The 15803-nt window shown below is 38.6% G+C and overlaps 1 protein-coding gene across 1 annotated transcript in view; it reads left to right on the top strand.

Moving 5' to 3' along the window:
* zbtb20 (zinc finger and BTB domain containing 20) overlaps positions 1 to 15582 on the top strand; it is a 29492-nt gene extending 13910 nt beyond the window's left edge. The window contains exons 2-4 of the mRNA XM_080041094.1: positions 1873 to 2017; positions 3339 to 4856; positions 6208 to 15582. Of these exons, the coding sequence (XP_079897220.1) occupies positions 3359 to 4856; positions 6208 to 6743 (2034 nt within the window). The 5' untranslated portion in view covers positions 1873 to 2017; positions 3339 to 3358 and the 3' untranslated portion in view covers positions 6744 to 15582. The remainder of the gene's footprint in view (positions 1 to 1872; positions 2018 to 3338; positions 4857 to 6207) is intronic.
* The last annotated feature ends 221 nt before the right edge of the window (positions 15583 to 15803 follow it).

Genomic DNA, 15803 nt, shown 5'->3' with positions numbered 1-15803 from the left:
GTCTAGCAGTAGCCATGACAAAATGGTCTCATGTCTTTAGAATACAGTTACAACTCAAGCTAGTTCCTGCTGAAAAAGAAATAAAAGGTCAAAGTAAAATATTTGGCACTGTAATGTATTTAAGCATTTAGGAACCGTACGTTAAAGAAAAGGTTATGAATATATTTTTCTTGGTTTTCTTTTTGACTGAGTCCATTTTGAATAATTTCTGTGACAGCTGTTAGGTTACGGCTACAGTAGGGTTAATGGTTTTTGTTCGAGCTACTTTTAAAGTTAGATATTAGAACAAGGCTCATGTTTGGGATTCAGGCTTGTACCCAGGTCTAATAACAAAAGTTATTTTAGGGGATTACGGCAGGTTAATGTTAAAGCTACGTCTACACCCTAGGTTAGAAAAAGAGAGTACAAGTTTGCCTGGAGATTTAGGGGTTAAAGATTTCACTGTAAAATGTATTTTCTTTCCTGACAAGGATGGAAGAACAAACCCAGCCGTGTGCGTGCTTGCATTTTAGTGACTGATCCATCTGAATATCGAGTGATCGCCCTGTGCTGATAAACACACTTTTAGTCTTCTATGGAATCATCATATAAATAAGTTGACAAGGACGTTTGAAGAAAACAAGCACTTGCCTGGCTGCGAGCGCTACTTCTCAAAGTGGGGCCTGTGGACACGAAGCAGCCTGTACTCACAGCTGTTTCAATTATTACACTTTGTGTCTCAGATATTCTGCTTCTAAACTGCATTGCTGTATTGTACTAGATAGAATGGTTATCCTGTTAGACCACTTTAGAGGCATATGTACAGTATGTAATGTGTATCTGTTACCTTGGCACCTCACATGGTCCCTCTCCTTGCACAGGATAAAGTGGAAAAAATGCAGAGGTATTTTGCTTAAAAATCCAGATAGTTTTTATGTGTAGATTTTTACCTCAGTGTCTCAAAAGTGGGAGATGTGTCCTGTGGGAGCGCTGGAGGATTTGTGAAAGAAACAACAGCGTTGTGCAGGTCTGGTCAAATTCTTGCCAGTTCTGTTCAGTCGGTAACACACTGTAGTTACTGGCATTTTACGGAGACACTTGATGTTGGTGCCGTAGGCAACTGCAGGTTTTTGACTCTTTTTTTCAGGTTCGCCTGACCTTAAATGACACCATGAGTGTGTGACTTTACCGCGGTTGCTTTTGCATAATTTGGTTTCCACTTTTTGAGGTCAAGCTTGTACATGCTGAAGTGTTTGTACGGTTTTCTTAGCGTAACCAAACCAGCTCATCACATGCTTAATGCTGTTCAATGGCTTTCTTGTGATTTTCAATGAATGCCTTGTTTGCTGGACTCTATTAATATTATCACAACTATACGCTCTGTAAGTATTGGATATTGTCTTACTGGTTACTGATACTGTCTACACATGTCCCCACACACACACACACACACACACACACACACACACACACACACATACACACACACACACACACACACACACACATTGTGGTGAACGTGACCTTTTTCTCAAATATTTATTTGCGTACATTTATGGGGAAATAAGATTGTTTTTCCTTGGTAGGGTGTGGTTTTGCTATCCCTCTGCATCACATAACTGCTGAGAGAAGAACTGGCTCTAGTGTGAATAGTATTTTCAACCTTGATTTGTAAGTGGTGTTCCTGTGCATACAGGAACGCCAATTTTGTCTTGCTTTGAAAAAAAAACTCTTCGCACATCTGTTGAAGCGTGTTGCTGGTAGATATTTGTGTTAGTGTGCCGCTGGTTCATTAAGGGTGTGGCAATATTGACGAGGCAGTATGTGGCATTAAAGATTTGTCTTTGTCTTTTTTTCCCTCTCTCTCCCTAAAACATTTTTTTTTTTTTGCAGAGCAACACATGATTTGGACAGAGAGGACTGACAGCCTTGCCTAGCACCCGGCCAATGATCAGCCATCTCCACCAGCAAACTGACGCTTGACCCCCAATTCATCACCAGCCACACAAGCATCTTCGGAACAAAACGTCATCTAACTGTGAGTACTGGATTAATTCTATTTTAATTCCCCCCTCCCCGCCCCCCCTTTAAGTTGTAGTTAGAAATAAATAAGGGAGATAGGCTTTCATACTTTGTTCTTACACTATTGCACTGCTTCTGTAGTAGGCCTACATTTCAGCTCAATTCTACTTCATTTGGATAAACAAATGTGTAACCGTCAAATGTGTTTTTATTGGCACTCCCACTATTTACTTAATTTCAATTCACGGTGTAACTGCATTCCGAATTATATATATTATATCTTTTTTTATCATACATACTGTAGTTAAATAATGTGTTGATATGACAGAATATATTTTATTGAATATATTTGTTAATCACCGTCAACCGAAGTGTAAACAAATTATCTTTAACATTTTTGAGACAGATTTGTTCAGGTCCCACGGTCTAAAGGAAGCTATGTTTAATAATAATTTAAAAAAGGTTAACTGCTTTACTTATATTATACTCAAGCATGTTTATATGCAAAATCAATACATTTTAGAGCAATAAAGCAAATCCACAATTGACATAATTCATACATCAACTTCCTATCTATTTTAGATTTACATTTGCGTTTATTTTGACGCCTAACCGGGAAGAAAAGCATCTTAAGTTATCTTACAAACCGATCAGCCGGGTCACATCTAGTGTATTCCAAGGATAGTTGGGAATCGCCATCAAAGTGAACACATGGCTAACAAAAGAGGCCTGTCTTCCTCTGAGCCCAGTGCACCACCTACTGGTGGTTGGAGGATTTTCAGACAGGCACACTGTAAGAGGGAAACTCATACAGTAATAATTAAATGGGAACCATCTTTATTGTCTTTCACCGTGGCAATGTGGGATTTTTATTCTGGGAGACAAAAAGAGACAGAATTTAGCTCAGATGTTAAAATCATTTGATTCTAATCTTCATTTTATGAGACTGGACTGAGGGGGGAAAAATGCTTAGATTGACCATATCTGTATTATCGTTTTAGGACACTCTAATGTCTGTTTATGATAAGGATCACAATTTCTTATCTTATATTCAATGCATTTGTAATACTTGGGCTGGGTTTGTTTTATTAACTACCATCATCACATTGTGTATATTAAATTATTCAATTACAAATGTATTACCCATAATATATTACTTATACTGCAAGCCAACAATGTTAAATAATTTTTCTTATATGTGAAAAAAAAACATCAAAAAGAAAAATAGTAAAACTCTTCATTTGACATTGACCTGTGTGTTTAATCCAGTTGGCTAAAGTAGTAACCGTGTGTGTGAGTGAATTGTTAAGTCAGGTGTGTTGCTCCCTGCTTTGCAGGTGACATCAGTTGCAAGGGGATGACCGAGCGCATTCATAACATCAATCTCCACAACTTCAGCAATTCTGTACTTGAGACCCTCAATGAGCAGCGCAACCGTGGGCACTTCTGTGACGTGACTGTTCGGATCCATGGAAGTATGCTGCGAGCTCACCGGTGCGTGCTGGCTGCTGGAAGCCCCTTCTTTCAGGACAAGCTGCTCTTGGGCTACAGCGACATTGAGATCCCTTCTGTGGTCTCGGTTCAATCCGTCCAAAAGCTGATTGACTTTATGTACAGTGGGATTCTGCGGGTGTCTCAGTCAGAGGCCCTGCAGATCCTCACTGCCGCCAGCATCCTACAGATCAAGACCGTCATCGATGAGTGCACCCGCATCGTGTCCCAGAATGTGGGCCTGGCCGGGCCGGGGGGATTCCCTATCATACCGGGAGACTCCGGTCAGGAAACGCCCCGTGGCACGCCTGAGTCTGGCACATCTGGGCCCAGCAGCGACGCGGAGTCGGGTTATATGCAAGCAACATCACAGCAAAGCATGGATCGCACATACACATCAGTGTACTCTTACTCTGGCATTGGTCTGCAGAACGGCACCCGCGAGCGCCCCCTGTACCCTCTGTCGTCAAACTATGATCCGACTCTCGGCAATCAGAAGGACCAGCAATCTCAAGATCCGCCCTGGATGAACCGCATCCAGAGATCTCAGCAGGCCAACCGCTACATCTCCACGGCAGAGTCCACCCACTGCCGCAAGCAACCCCGACCGGTACGCATACAAACAGGAGGGATGCACATAAAGCAGGAGGCCGAAGACGAGTACAGCTGCTATGAGAATTTGGGGGACTGCCAAGATGACCCCGACCATACTGAGGGCGTGGAGAGTGAAAACAAGATTGAAAGTTTTGACTCGGGGGTGAGCTCCTCCATCAGTACTGAGACAGATGCTATGGAGCAGCAGCCGTACCTGACAGGCTATCACCGAGACGGGGACGGTCAGCACGGCGACGGAGGTCCAGTGCACATAGAGGTCAATGACTCGTCCCCCGAGCAAGTGCAAGACCCAGAGGACGGGGACACGTCCCACAGCACTAGTGACAGTGGCATGATGCAGCCCCTGCCAAACTCAGTCATGTCCCAGTCCCTGCCAAGTGCCCAGCACTACATGCGCCAGGCAGAATCACACACCAGCAATCTGAGGATGCCGCTCAACGTGACCAGCAATTCCCAAGTGATAGGCACAGCTGGGAGCACCTTCCTGCCCACACTCTTTCCCCAACAGCCGGCTAGAGACAAGTCTTTCCTTTACCTTTCTGGCCAGCAGCAAGCGCAGTTTGTGGCAGTGCCGCCCCCTACAATGCCATCATACCCGAACCCCATGTCGGTACAGCAAGCGCCAGCCCAGCAGCAACAGGTGCCAGGAGGAATTGGTCAGGCGGAAAAGAGGCCCTATGAATGCACTCTCTGCAGCAAAAACTTTACTGCTAAACAGAACTACGTCAAACACATGTTTGTCCATACCGGTAAGTCAAATTGTCTTATTTGTAGGAATGATTTTTTTCAAATCTGATTTAGCTCAGTTATTTGATTGTATTATCAAAATTGATTTATAATGGTAGTAGCTGTTATTGTAGTTGAAGAATACAATAAATATATATATATAATATATATATTTCAAATATTTTTTGTTTGGGGGACAACAGGTCTTATTTGAATTACGATATGAACACTAGAACATAACACATAAAACATACTGTATACTGTCGTGTATAGTATTTGTTTGCAAGCTATTTATATATGGAAACATATAAATTCACGGTCAAAGTTGACTAATATATTTGTCATCAGTTATATCTGACATGCAATGCCAGTAGATTTGTCCCGCAGCGCATGTTACACTGTACTATGCTTGCTTCTGCTAGCACTGCAGAAAATCATCATCACAGAAAGAAAGAATTAGATTTCATATAATTAGATGATCTCATAAAAATTGCCTACTCATATAGCCATTATTATTCATTACAATCCATTGCTTGGCCGTAGCCAGCTGTGAAGGCCATTTCAAAACCAAATCTCCTGTTTTACTCACACAATCATGCGTAGCAGAGGGATGAGTCAGTGATCGATCAGTCCCATGGGGGAGAAGTGAACTTCCAATGTCAGCCAATGATGGATTACCTTTACTCAATCTTGTAAAAAATAGTATTCAAAAAGAGGATGTCAGTATGATTAAACATAATATTGTATTGCCGTCCAATATAAATGCAACATAAATTGCTTGTTTATAGCAACAACAACAAAAATATCATTACCAAATAATGAAAATTCAAGCAGGACTTCATTAACTTGCATGATACAACTCGCCTATTCTCAATGTTGTCAGTCCCTTTATCCACCTGTTAGATTCACGTAATAATGATTAATATGTTAATATTTTACAGCCCAAAATGTCAGCAAAGACACTTATGTAAAAGGAGCTTACATGTTAAGAGGCTGACAAAAATACCAAATTTATGCATAAATTATTTGCTTTGATATCCAATACAATTACATTTTTTTTATAAAATATTAGGTTTGTGCAATTTGGGCATCAGAGCTGCATTTAAGGAAACCATGCCTCACAATGATGTAGCATACAGCACAAACTACGTAGTGGAACCAGCATCATAACGAAGCTAATACAGGTTTAAATAATTCAAGCCTGAGGTATGTTCCTGATTTAGAACAGTAACACTGCTGGCTACAGGCATTCAATGTTGCTGCACTTGTTATTCAAACCATTTGTAAATCTAATGGTCAACTTTTGTCTCTGTCTCTTGTCTCTCTTCTTTATTTATTTTTATTTTAATGCTTTTGTCTTGCATGTACATCCAGGTGAGAAGCCTCACCAGTGCAGCATCTGCTGGCGCTCGTTCTCCCTGAAGGATTACTTAATCAAACACATGGTGACACACACAGGGGTGCGGGCCTACCAGTGCAGCATCTGCAACAAGCGTTTCACCCAGAAGAGCTCCCTCAACGTCCACATGCGGCTGCACCGTGGAGAGAAGTCCTATGAGTGCTACATCTGCAAAAAGAAGTTCTCACACAAGACCCTGCTGGAGAGGCACATGGCCCTGCACAGCACAGGCAGCGCCATCACAGGGCTGTCGGGGAGCGCGGGCACCCCGGGCCCCGTCTCCATCCCCATACCTATGGCTGTCCCTGAGCCTGGAGCTGGAGTGGTGGCCCTCGCCATGCCAGTTTGCGGCGGTGCTGGAGTAGGGGCTGGGGTTGGAACAGGAGTGGGTGTAGCTGCGGAAGTGAGCTGCCAAGAAGGGACCACCTACGTGTGCTCCGTCTGCCCTGCCAAGTTCGACCAAATGGAGCACTTCAATGACCACATGCGAATGCATGTCTCCGATGGATAAGTACTAATAGATAAACTTCTTTCAAAAAGAATGACAAATAAAATGGCACTAGATTTTCCTTTTCTTGTTTTGAGGTATGAAGAGTAATGAGTATAGACACTGGCACATTAAGTTTCCCAAAAAAAATGATTTTTTTTCTGTTATTCTAAAAGAAAAAAAAAGATGGTGGCCTTAAGGCTTAGTAGTTTGATATTGATCTACTGGATGGATCCTAACTACAGGCCTCTAAATGTATGCTTTCCTAAAATACTGATTTATGTGTTGAACACTACCGAAAGGCCTACGAAAGAATCACATACACACAAACACACCTTTAGTGTAGATATGTCTGGATGAATATACATGTGCATATGTGTTTGACAGCGTTTGTGTATCTGCATGTGTCCGTCTGTGTGTCTGTGTGCGCGTATGTGTGTGTGTGTGTGTGTGTGTGTGTGTGTGTGTGTGTGTGTGTGTACATTGCCATGAAAAATAAATCATGGCAGTTGTGAACCCATACTGACCAGTTTGGAAACTATAGATGTCCAAGCTTACTGTGGTATAATTTACAACAACAACAACAACAATAACAAAAAAAAAAATTCTGGGGTGGGGCTACATATTCCCTCTAAAAATACTGATGGTCACAAGATTGCCTTCTTATGTAAATTTAAAAAAAAAGGAGAGTAGTTAATTTGACAGTGGGTTTTATTTATTCCTATGGTATTAAGGGATTATAATGCAGCTGTTGTTAAGGTACCAATTTCAATCATTTTCGTCAAATGTAATTTCCTGTCGGAGGCGACAGTGACGAATATTTCTCCTATGTTTTGTAATTGTTCATGCATTTTGATGGTTAAGATTACGATGACTAAATGTCGGTGTGTTGAAGAGACAGTATTTGAGCAAAATTATGTTTCTTTTTTTCTGAAGTGTGGAGTTTAACTCATTTGCATACACTGCCACTAATATCTTAAAAGACTGTTAAGGCTAGTAAACCTCTTCCATTTCAAAACATGAGAAAAAAAGAAAGATCATTTTGCTGATGTTTTTTTTAGCCTTTCACATTCACAGTTATGGCAGGCTGGCATATGCGACTAAACTCTCTCCTTCATAATTGCTGCTCTTCAACTCGCACACCTGACTGTTATGGGATCTAGATTAAAAAAATAATTTGTCACTTTAAATATTGTTGTTATTGAGCAGCCTACATGGTTTGAATTTGATGATCAAATTATTATATCACAGGGTGTGTGTGTGTGGGGGGGAGGGGTTAGTTTAGTTGTTGATTGGAAAAATGTTAAAGAGGAAGGGATTTAATTGAATCAAAAATTGAATTGGAAATAAATGCCATCCTCATTCTAAAACCCCTGTATAACCCGTTCAATACTATTGCAAAGCTATTTCAGCATGTGGGAGCTAAATGCATTACTTTTTATGTCTCAGCTTTCCATGAGGGCTGAAATGGCATGCAAGTACTACAATTTCAAAGCAAAACAAGTAGCTCCATTGAAATCACATTGTTTCCCGATATACCACACTTTGCAGATGGACTTTCTACACAATAGTATACATTCCTGATTTTTCTAAAAAAAAAATGAAATAAAAATAAAAATCTAGACACAGCATGTACAGAATAGATTTGGAAGCTAGTGTGTGCAAGTTGTCATCCACGCATCACATCACTTAAGGCTTATTTCTGATATTTGAATTGTTTTGTATTGCTTTTTACTCAAAACAGGACACACACACACACACACACACACACACACACACACACACACACACACACACACACACACACAGATACACAGACACACACGTGCAACTGCCTGCAACTGCAATCTGAAGGATTTGCTCTTGATGTGAGCAAACACTTTGGCGGTTGTATTGTCAAAAGAATAACTGCATACAGTGGTCTTAAAAAGATTCACTATAGATTAAAACAACAACAAAGTGCTACTTTGCACATTTTCTTAAAATGCCTGTGCTTAATATGTAATCATTTTCCTTAAATTAACTTCTATGATTTTCTTTTATTCAATTTCAAAGGAAAACATTTTTTTTTTTAAATCTTGATAAGTGGACTGCATTATTTTCTTGCATATATGTTGCACTGCTTAAACCAATAAGTGCACTACTGTTAACAGAGATATTATAGTTTTAGAAAATAGGCTTTTTTATCTAACATTTGGTTGTAGAGTAGTTCACATGTAATAGAATAGCTTTGTTTCAATTTATTCATAAAATAATTCAGCGGTTTTTGGCTTTTTTATTGCTTGCAGTTACCTACAGTATATACTCCTGCCGTGTTAATGCAAGCATTTATTTTTATTTAAATATGTACCATTATGTGTGCTCATCTATGTTTTAACCTTTGAATTCATTATTTTATGGAGTCAGTTCCCTATAACAGTTATTCTACAGCATTTATTTTAGAAACAGACAAGAACATCCAAGCCAAACAACATTAACAGTGAAACGACAACAGTAATAATAAACACAACACCCGTCCAACTCCGTTGGCGGAGGTAATAATAATAATAACTATGATTATATTATTCATGATAATACATTTATATTGTGTGTGTGTGTAACATAAATTATATGTGTGTCCTAGAGCAATTTTCTGTGGGTATAAAGGTGTGGGGAGGTTATGGAATGCAGCTTCTTTGATATCTGTCTTTCAATTGTACACAGTTGTGTCCCTTCCTTGGTGTTTGTATGTCTGTGAGTGTCTCTTTAGCCTAATCAAACTATTGATAAGTGGAATTTTTGAACTGTAGGGCTTCCTTTGCAATATGCAACGCAGGTACTATGAGAAGCAACTCTCCAAACCCTTTGGGCTCATACGGCACCTGTGACATTTGTCCTGAGATTTGATGAAAGATTCTGTGTGCTGGTTTCTCCTCAGCTGTAAAAACAAACAAAAAAACAAAACATTGACCACACGTAAAGGGAGAGGGCGCTAGGTTAGTCCGCAGTTAAAGTAGCACATTATTAAACATTTGATTGGGCCTGTCTCCTATGGTGTGCATATAAGCCTAAACTGTATGGTTCCTGTTTGTAGCTGTATTGCTGCATGCTAGTGCTATATTTGTCTCTACACAGCACGTGGAGGGTAATCTCATGCCTTAACAGACAATGCACTAAATAGAATATGTAAGCAACTGCCGAGATCTCTTTCCAACCGCACTGCCACACGTATGGCACACAGCTCATGATGTTGGTGTTAGTTGTCCGTTCAGTACCGAGTTAAACACTGCCAAACTGACATCATCACTTCTTTGAAAAGCAAAGGCAGAGACATGAATTGTTTCAGTGTAATGTATGTATTCAGTAATCTAGCATTCCTTCATAGCACCTAAATTTTACATATTTTGTGTAAACACATATATCAAATGCACTATTGACTGTAGCTAGATGAGTACAACCAGCTTTGTGGTATCATTGGTCTAAATAGTAGGTTAAGTAGCTCGATGTTGGTTTTTTGAGATATTTGATTTCAGAATTACACTATCAATTGTTTCTCTATCTTTTTTCGTTTTGGAATAAACAAAAAGTAGCCAATCTCAACGTTGTTTGGATGAGGGCTAATAACTCGTCCCATTGTCAGTTGACTTCTTGTATCATAAGGTGTTTTGATAGCAGACCAGGCTTGAAAGGGGAAGAAGCTTTTCTCCATTGTTTTATAACGTGCTATAGCATACCCAGGCTCCCCCTCTCCCCTGTTGCATTTGCATCACACGCTCTTCATTGTCCATAGTTATACAGTATAATCCTTATTCTGCTTCAGCTACTCGTGGTGGTGCTTAATTATCTTTCTCGCGGTGTTGCGAAAAAGTCGGTTTGAAAAACTGTTGGAAAAGTTGCAACATTGTGCAAATAAGTCCTTATCTCAATCGTGCTTCTTCTAGTTGTTAGTTGAAAAAAAGTCTACACTTTATGTTTGCAAAGTGTTTGCATATTTTTCCAGAACAAAACATATTGAAAAGTAGATAATAGCCTTGAGCCTGCAGCTGTTTGTATTGTGTTTCAAATATATTACTGTTCATGTTTTGTTTATCTTAGTGTAGAGACACAGGGTCTACAGTACATTGTTGTCCTTCTTGCAGTATGTTAAATTCATCGTTATACTTCCTTATTTAAGGCTTCCTCCTGCTTTTTTTTTAAATAGTAGTGTTGTTAATACATACATAGCTTCATGCAACTGGATAAAGGACAGTCAAGTTATTGAGTCCTATCTCACATTGTACTATATATACATATAAGCTTTGCATTGAGATGAAAACAAGGAATGGAAGGTAGTAATGGTGAGGGTCATGTTGGAACAGGTTCATTTTATTCTTATAAGCATGCGTCTGTCTTCCTGTCAGTCTTTCAGTCAGTCTCCACACAGTATAAGTCAGATTTCTTGAATACAGTAAAAACTCCATTCAGATAATACTTCACATCATTGTTTTGGGCCTTCTACAGTACACATAAGAGTGAAACAGATAACTTCTTACATATATACTATATATATTTAAGTATCACCACCTCCACACAGATGCAGAATACATTTTCACATAGTTTGATAACGACATAATTGCAGCTAGAGTATACAGTACCTGGGATATAGGTAATATGCCTATCAAGTGCCTATCAGTACATACAGCAACTATACAGAATATTCGTTGTTTTTTCTCTCCTACATTGCACAGATACAGTATATACACAATGGTCTATTATAAATATACTATTTATACTATTTCTGCTAAGACCAGGTGGTTGTGAGTGCATCCTAAGAGAACCCTTTAAAATACATGAAATGTTCTATTCATATACAGTAAAGACTACATCTGCAAGTTTTATTTTGTATCATACATTTATACAGTTTCGGAGGATTCAAAGATATAAAATATAAACATCACATTTTCATGTCTGGAATACAATATACAAATACTGTAGGTTCAGTAGGCTCAGATGGTTCCTGGCAAAAATAAATATTAAATCTTGCCTTTTGAATGACCTTTGTTTTTATCTCTTTTACGTTGCTCTCACTTGTTGCTGCTTGGCATTTTCCACATGCCGTTATTATTTTCAGTTTTTGCCATTGGCAAACAAGCCATATCCTGTACTGTATGTTTGGGGGGGAGAAAGGGCAGTAGCACTTTGTGAACAGCAGAGGGAGCCACACATGAACTGGAAGAGGGGAAGTGTACACGCTTCCTGCCACATTGAGTGGAAATCCAAGTCAAATGTTCGGATAAAAAAAAATAATAATAAAAAATTATCAAGTAATTATTGCCATTGTTCAGATTAATAACTTCTACGAGCATGGTATGTGTTACTTCCACTGGCAATTACTGTAAATGGCAGCTGCATTATTAGTTATTTTCAAAGTACACCATTTGTGCTTTTACCTTGATGACAGGCTCTTCCACATGCAAGCCCATTTTGCCCAATTTCCCCCACAACGCTCATTAAAGTTTTTATTTTATCCGACAGCCTTGTTGTTGATGTACAGCTTGGAATTGTAAAGGGCAGGCAATGAGCAATGTAAAAAACAAACAAAAATGGTCATTAAAATGTAAGACAAATGGTAGATATTTATAACCCATACTTGGAGGCAAAATGAGATTACAAATCGAAGGTTTTGGCAACAGAGAACACACATACACACACACACACACACACACACACACACACACACAGCATTTGAATGTTTTTAAGCGGGTGGTTTAACAACATGAGCACAAAACTAAAAGAAAATCTGGTAGAATAAAACCCATAAATGAAGTTTCAGGACTGAATGGCTGCAAGATAAAGGGTTTTCGGGATGGCTTATTATTCTGTCCCCTGTGGACTAATTACCACAGTTTTCTCTCTAACCTTCTCCAGCCTAGTTACTGTGCCAAATTTAGGGGGTAAAAAAAGACACTGTTTTTAATGGGTACCACTATTGTTAAATTAGATGTGAGAACCAAGCAGGATATTTTCTTTAAAAATAATATTTTTTAAGTTAGAATTTTTCAGTAAAACCTTTTGACAAAATAATATATTACAGAAAAAAACATGCGCCATACAAAAAGCAAGTGATTGCCTTTATTTTGAATCTTTAAATCCTCCATAATACATAGTTTTCAAGAACAAAATAGGATTTAACAGCTATGATTAACAGATGCACCATCGAAAGGCCTAGTTTATCATACACGTTTGAAGTTAAAATGAAGCATTATTGATATAGGCAATGTGATCTACAGTAGCTAGTCCCTGTCATCCAACCGTTACACTGACACACACACAAACAGCATCTGCTCAGATTTTACAGTCAAAACTCCAGATTTTGTTTAGGTTTCCGGAGCTTTACACACATACGGTGAAGCAGCTGTTCAGAGTTCAACACAGCAAAACTATAAGCTATAACAACATCTAGATTATATTTTGACTCTCTCCCAAACATCATGCAGTTACTACACTACCGTGATGAGGTTTTTGGAATCAGCCGTCATCCTCAAGTAGCTATACCATCCATCAGTCCAAATGAAGCATGCAGTCCTGTCTAACACAGCACAGTCCACACAGGGGGGCACATTTGTTTTTGATGGCGCACATACTGTATTTTGAGTGTCCCTCGATAACAGGCCCCCCAGTACCTTCTTTTTATCATAATGATGAGGAGACTTAGGCACGATTTATACTCTGAAGACTAAACATGGAACCTCTTTGTGTTCTCACTCTCTGTAGTCTTTTTCTTCTTTCTTTTTGGCCTAGTCCAGCTCAACAAAAGGATTCGTTATTTTTTAATGTGTGCAGCGGCGTAACTAAACAATAAAGCATTCCTGTTCAAGACCAGATCATTCCAACTCCTAGTCTGGCACCTTTTTAACCACACTTAACCAACCGAACATTAAGGAGGCTTTCCAGCGCTTAGTGGTTTTCCAGATCTCTTGGATATTTGATTATGTCATAGCAAACATTGCCCATAACATCATCAAAACATTCAATCAAATGTATATTTCCCTCATATAATAATCAGTTTGTTTTAATCTAATCTCTCTTGTTTATTCAAAAAATGTCCACAAGATCACAATCCTTATAAGCTTTGAGCACAGTTTATGCTCGTATGGACTGGTTATATAGACAACATGCACTATGCTATCACTGTAGGTCTCTCTTTTTATAGTGCGCAAACTTAAAATATTGAAAACAAAAAAGCTAAAAGAAGTGGAGGCTCTCCCTCAGCACACAAGACGTTGGTCACTGTCTCAGCCAGCATGTGGTCTGCCACAACGGATTTGCAGACTTAGATTCAAAATGATGTTCCTAGAGGGGCTGCTAGTGGTAATTTGTAAAAGGGGGATGCTAATCATTGGAAGTCAAATGGAGAAAACCAAACCAAAGAAGGGTTGAGATCATTTAAGTTTTTTGGAGAAAATAATATTTATTTTCTATGTGTGTGGGGTTCCTACGATTGGGATAGTTTGCTTCAGTTGTGTGTGTGGGTGTGTGTGTGTATTTTTTATATATAGGGTTTCTTTCTTTTTCTTCTCATGGCAGGATGCTTGTGAAAATGCATCTGTGTGTTTGTCACTTGATCAGTTGTTTATAGTTGTGTGGTTGTTTTAATTTGCCTATTGTAGACCAAAATAGTTTTTTTATAAGAAATAAGACAAAACATAAAAATGAATCAGACAACAGTAGCTGTGATGTAAACTATTGCATGTTAAAACATGTACAAGATTGTTAATGTTGCATTGCTCCTCTAACAAAACCCAATACCCAGTAATCATTGGTTACGTCTTTTGTACACACATTTAGCAAACCAGTGTAGACCTGTTCACCTTCACACAGAGTTATATCGAAATAGTTTTGTTAAAGCAATGTAGTTCAAATATTGACACTGTCTAATAATGCTGTCCCTAAAATACTAATCTGACATTGTGACATTTAGCCATTTATACTTGAGATGGACCAAGATGTTAAGTTTGCACATATTTGTAGGTTTTTTATTAAGCCAAAAAAAGAGAGTAAAAGGAAAGAGAATAATAATGATACTTTCAGTCTCAGCAATTCAAGTCAAACGTAACTGAGGTGCTCATGATCTGTGAGCAAATATTAGTGCCGTTCATGTTCACTGAAAAAAAACCCATCAAAGCCAGCCATCACTACAAAATAAAAGTTAATTATAACCAAACGGTAATATGGATTCAAATATCACAAATATTTTCCAAATGTTAATGGAAGTGATCACAAGACATATTTTTGTAATAACCACACAGCATCTGCAAGCAGAATGTAAACCATTTGGCGAGATCTGACCATATTATTTTACTGTAAGATCTAGTTCTAGGTGAATCTGCTGTACATTTTTCAGCTCTGTGTGTTCAAAATAGGAGATTAAATTACTGTAAGGCCAGAAGTTCTCAAATATCGACACATTTTAAAATGACACAGCAAGCTTAGTTTTTTTCTTTTCATCTGGCTGTCAGGCGTGATGTTGCCATATCTTGTATGTAGATGCATTTGTAAAACATACACTTGAGTTAAACTATGAGATCAATATGTATATTTTGTTAAGCTTTTTTTTTCTCTTTGGGCCTACGTTAGCTTGATATTGCATTATTTCCCTAAAAAAATTCTTCTCCTCTATAGTTATGAACTTGGCAGAAGTTGAGCTGTTGTAGTAAAGATAGTTAACATCGCAACTAAGCAACCCTGAGATATATGCTGCAGTAATGTGTTTTCAGTTTGTATTTGATAATTTATGCTCCAAGTTGGTTTGTGTTTTTTTGTTATTATTATTGTTATGAAACAAGCTTGTTTGAAATGTATTGACTGCTGTTTTGACATAGGGGATAAAGTTTTTTTTAATGTATGTGCAAGGACGTTTTTTTTCTTTCTTTTTTTATAACATGATTTGTCAAACACTGGACTGGAGTGAGTTTTCCAACATTTCCAAGTTGAGAGATGTATTTGACAGACAACTGCACAGAAGACACCCGTTAGACCAGACGTGAGCTGAAAGACAAAGCACATCCTCCCGCCCAAGACAGGAGTCATTAGACTGACTTTGTGCTGGTAAACTGCGTTCATTGG

This window comes from Ammodytes marinus (assembly GCF_949987685.1).
Source record: "Ammodytes marinus genome assembly, chromosome: 14".
Lineage (NCBI taxonomy): Eukaryota > Metazoa > Chordata > Actinopteri > Uranoscopiformes > Ammodytidae > Ammodytes > Ammodytes marinus.
Note: the sequence above shows the minus strand (reverse complement) of the source record. Positions and strands in the feature narration are given on the sequence as shown.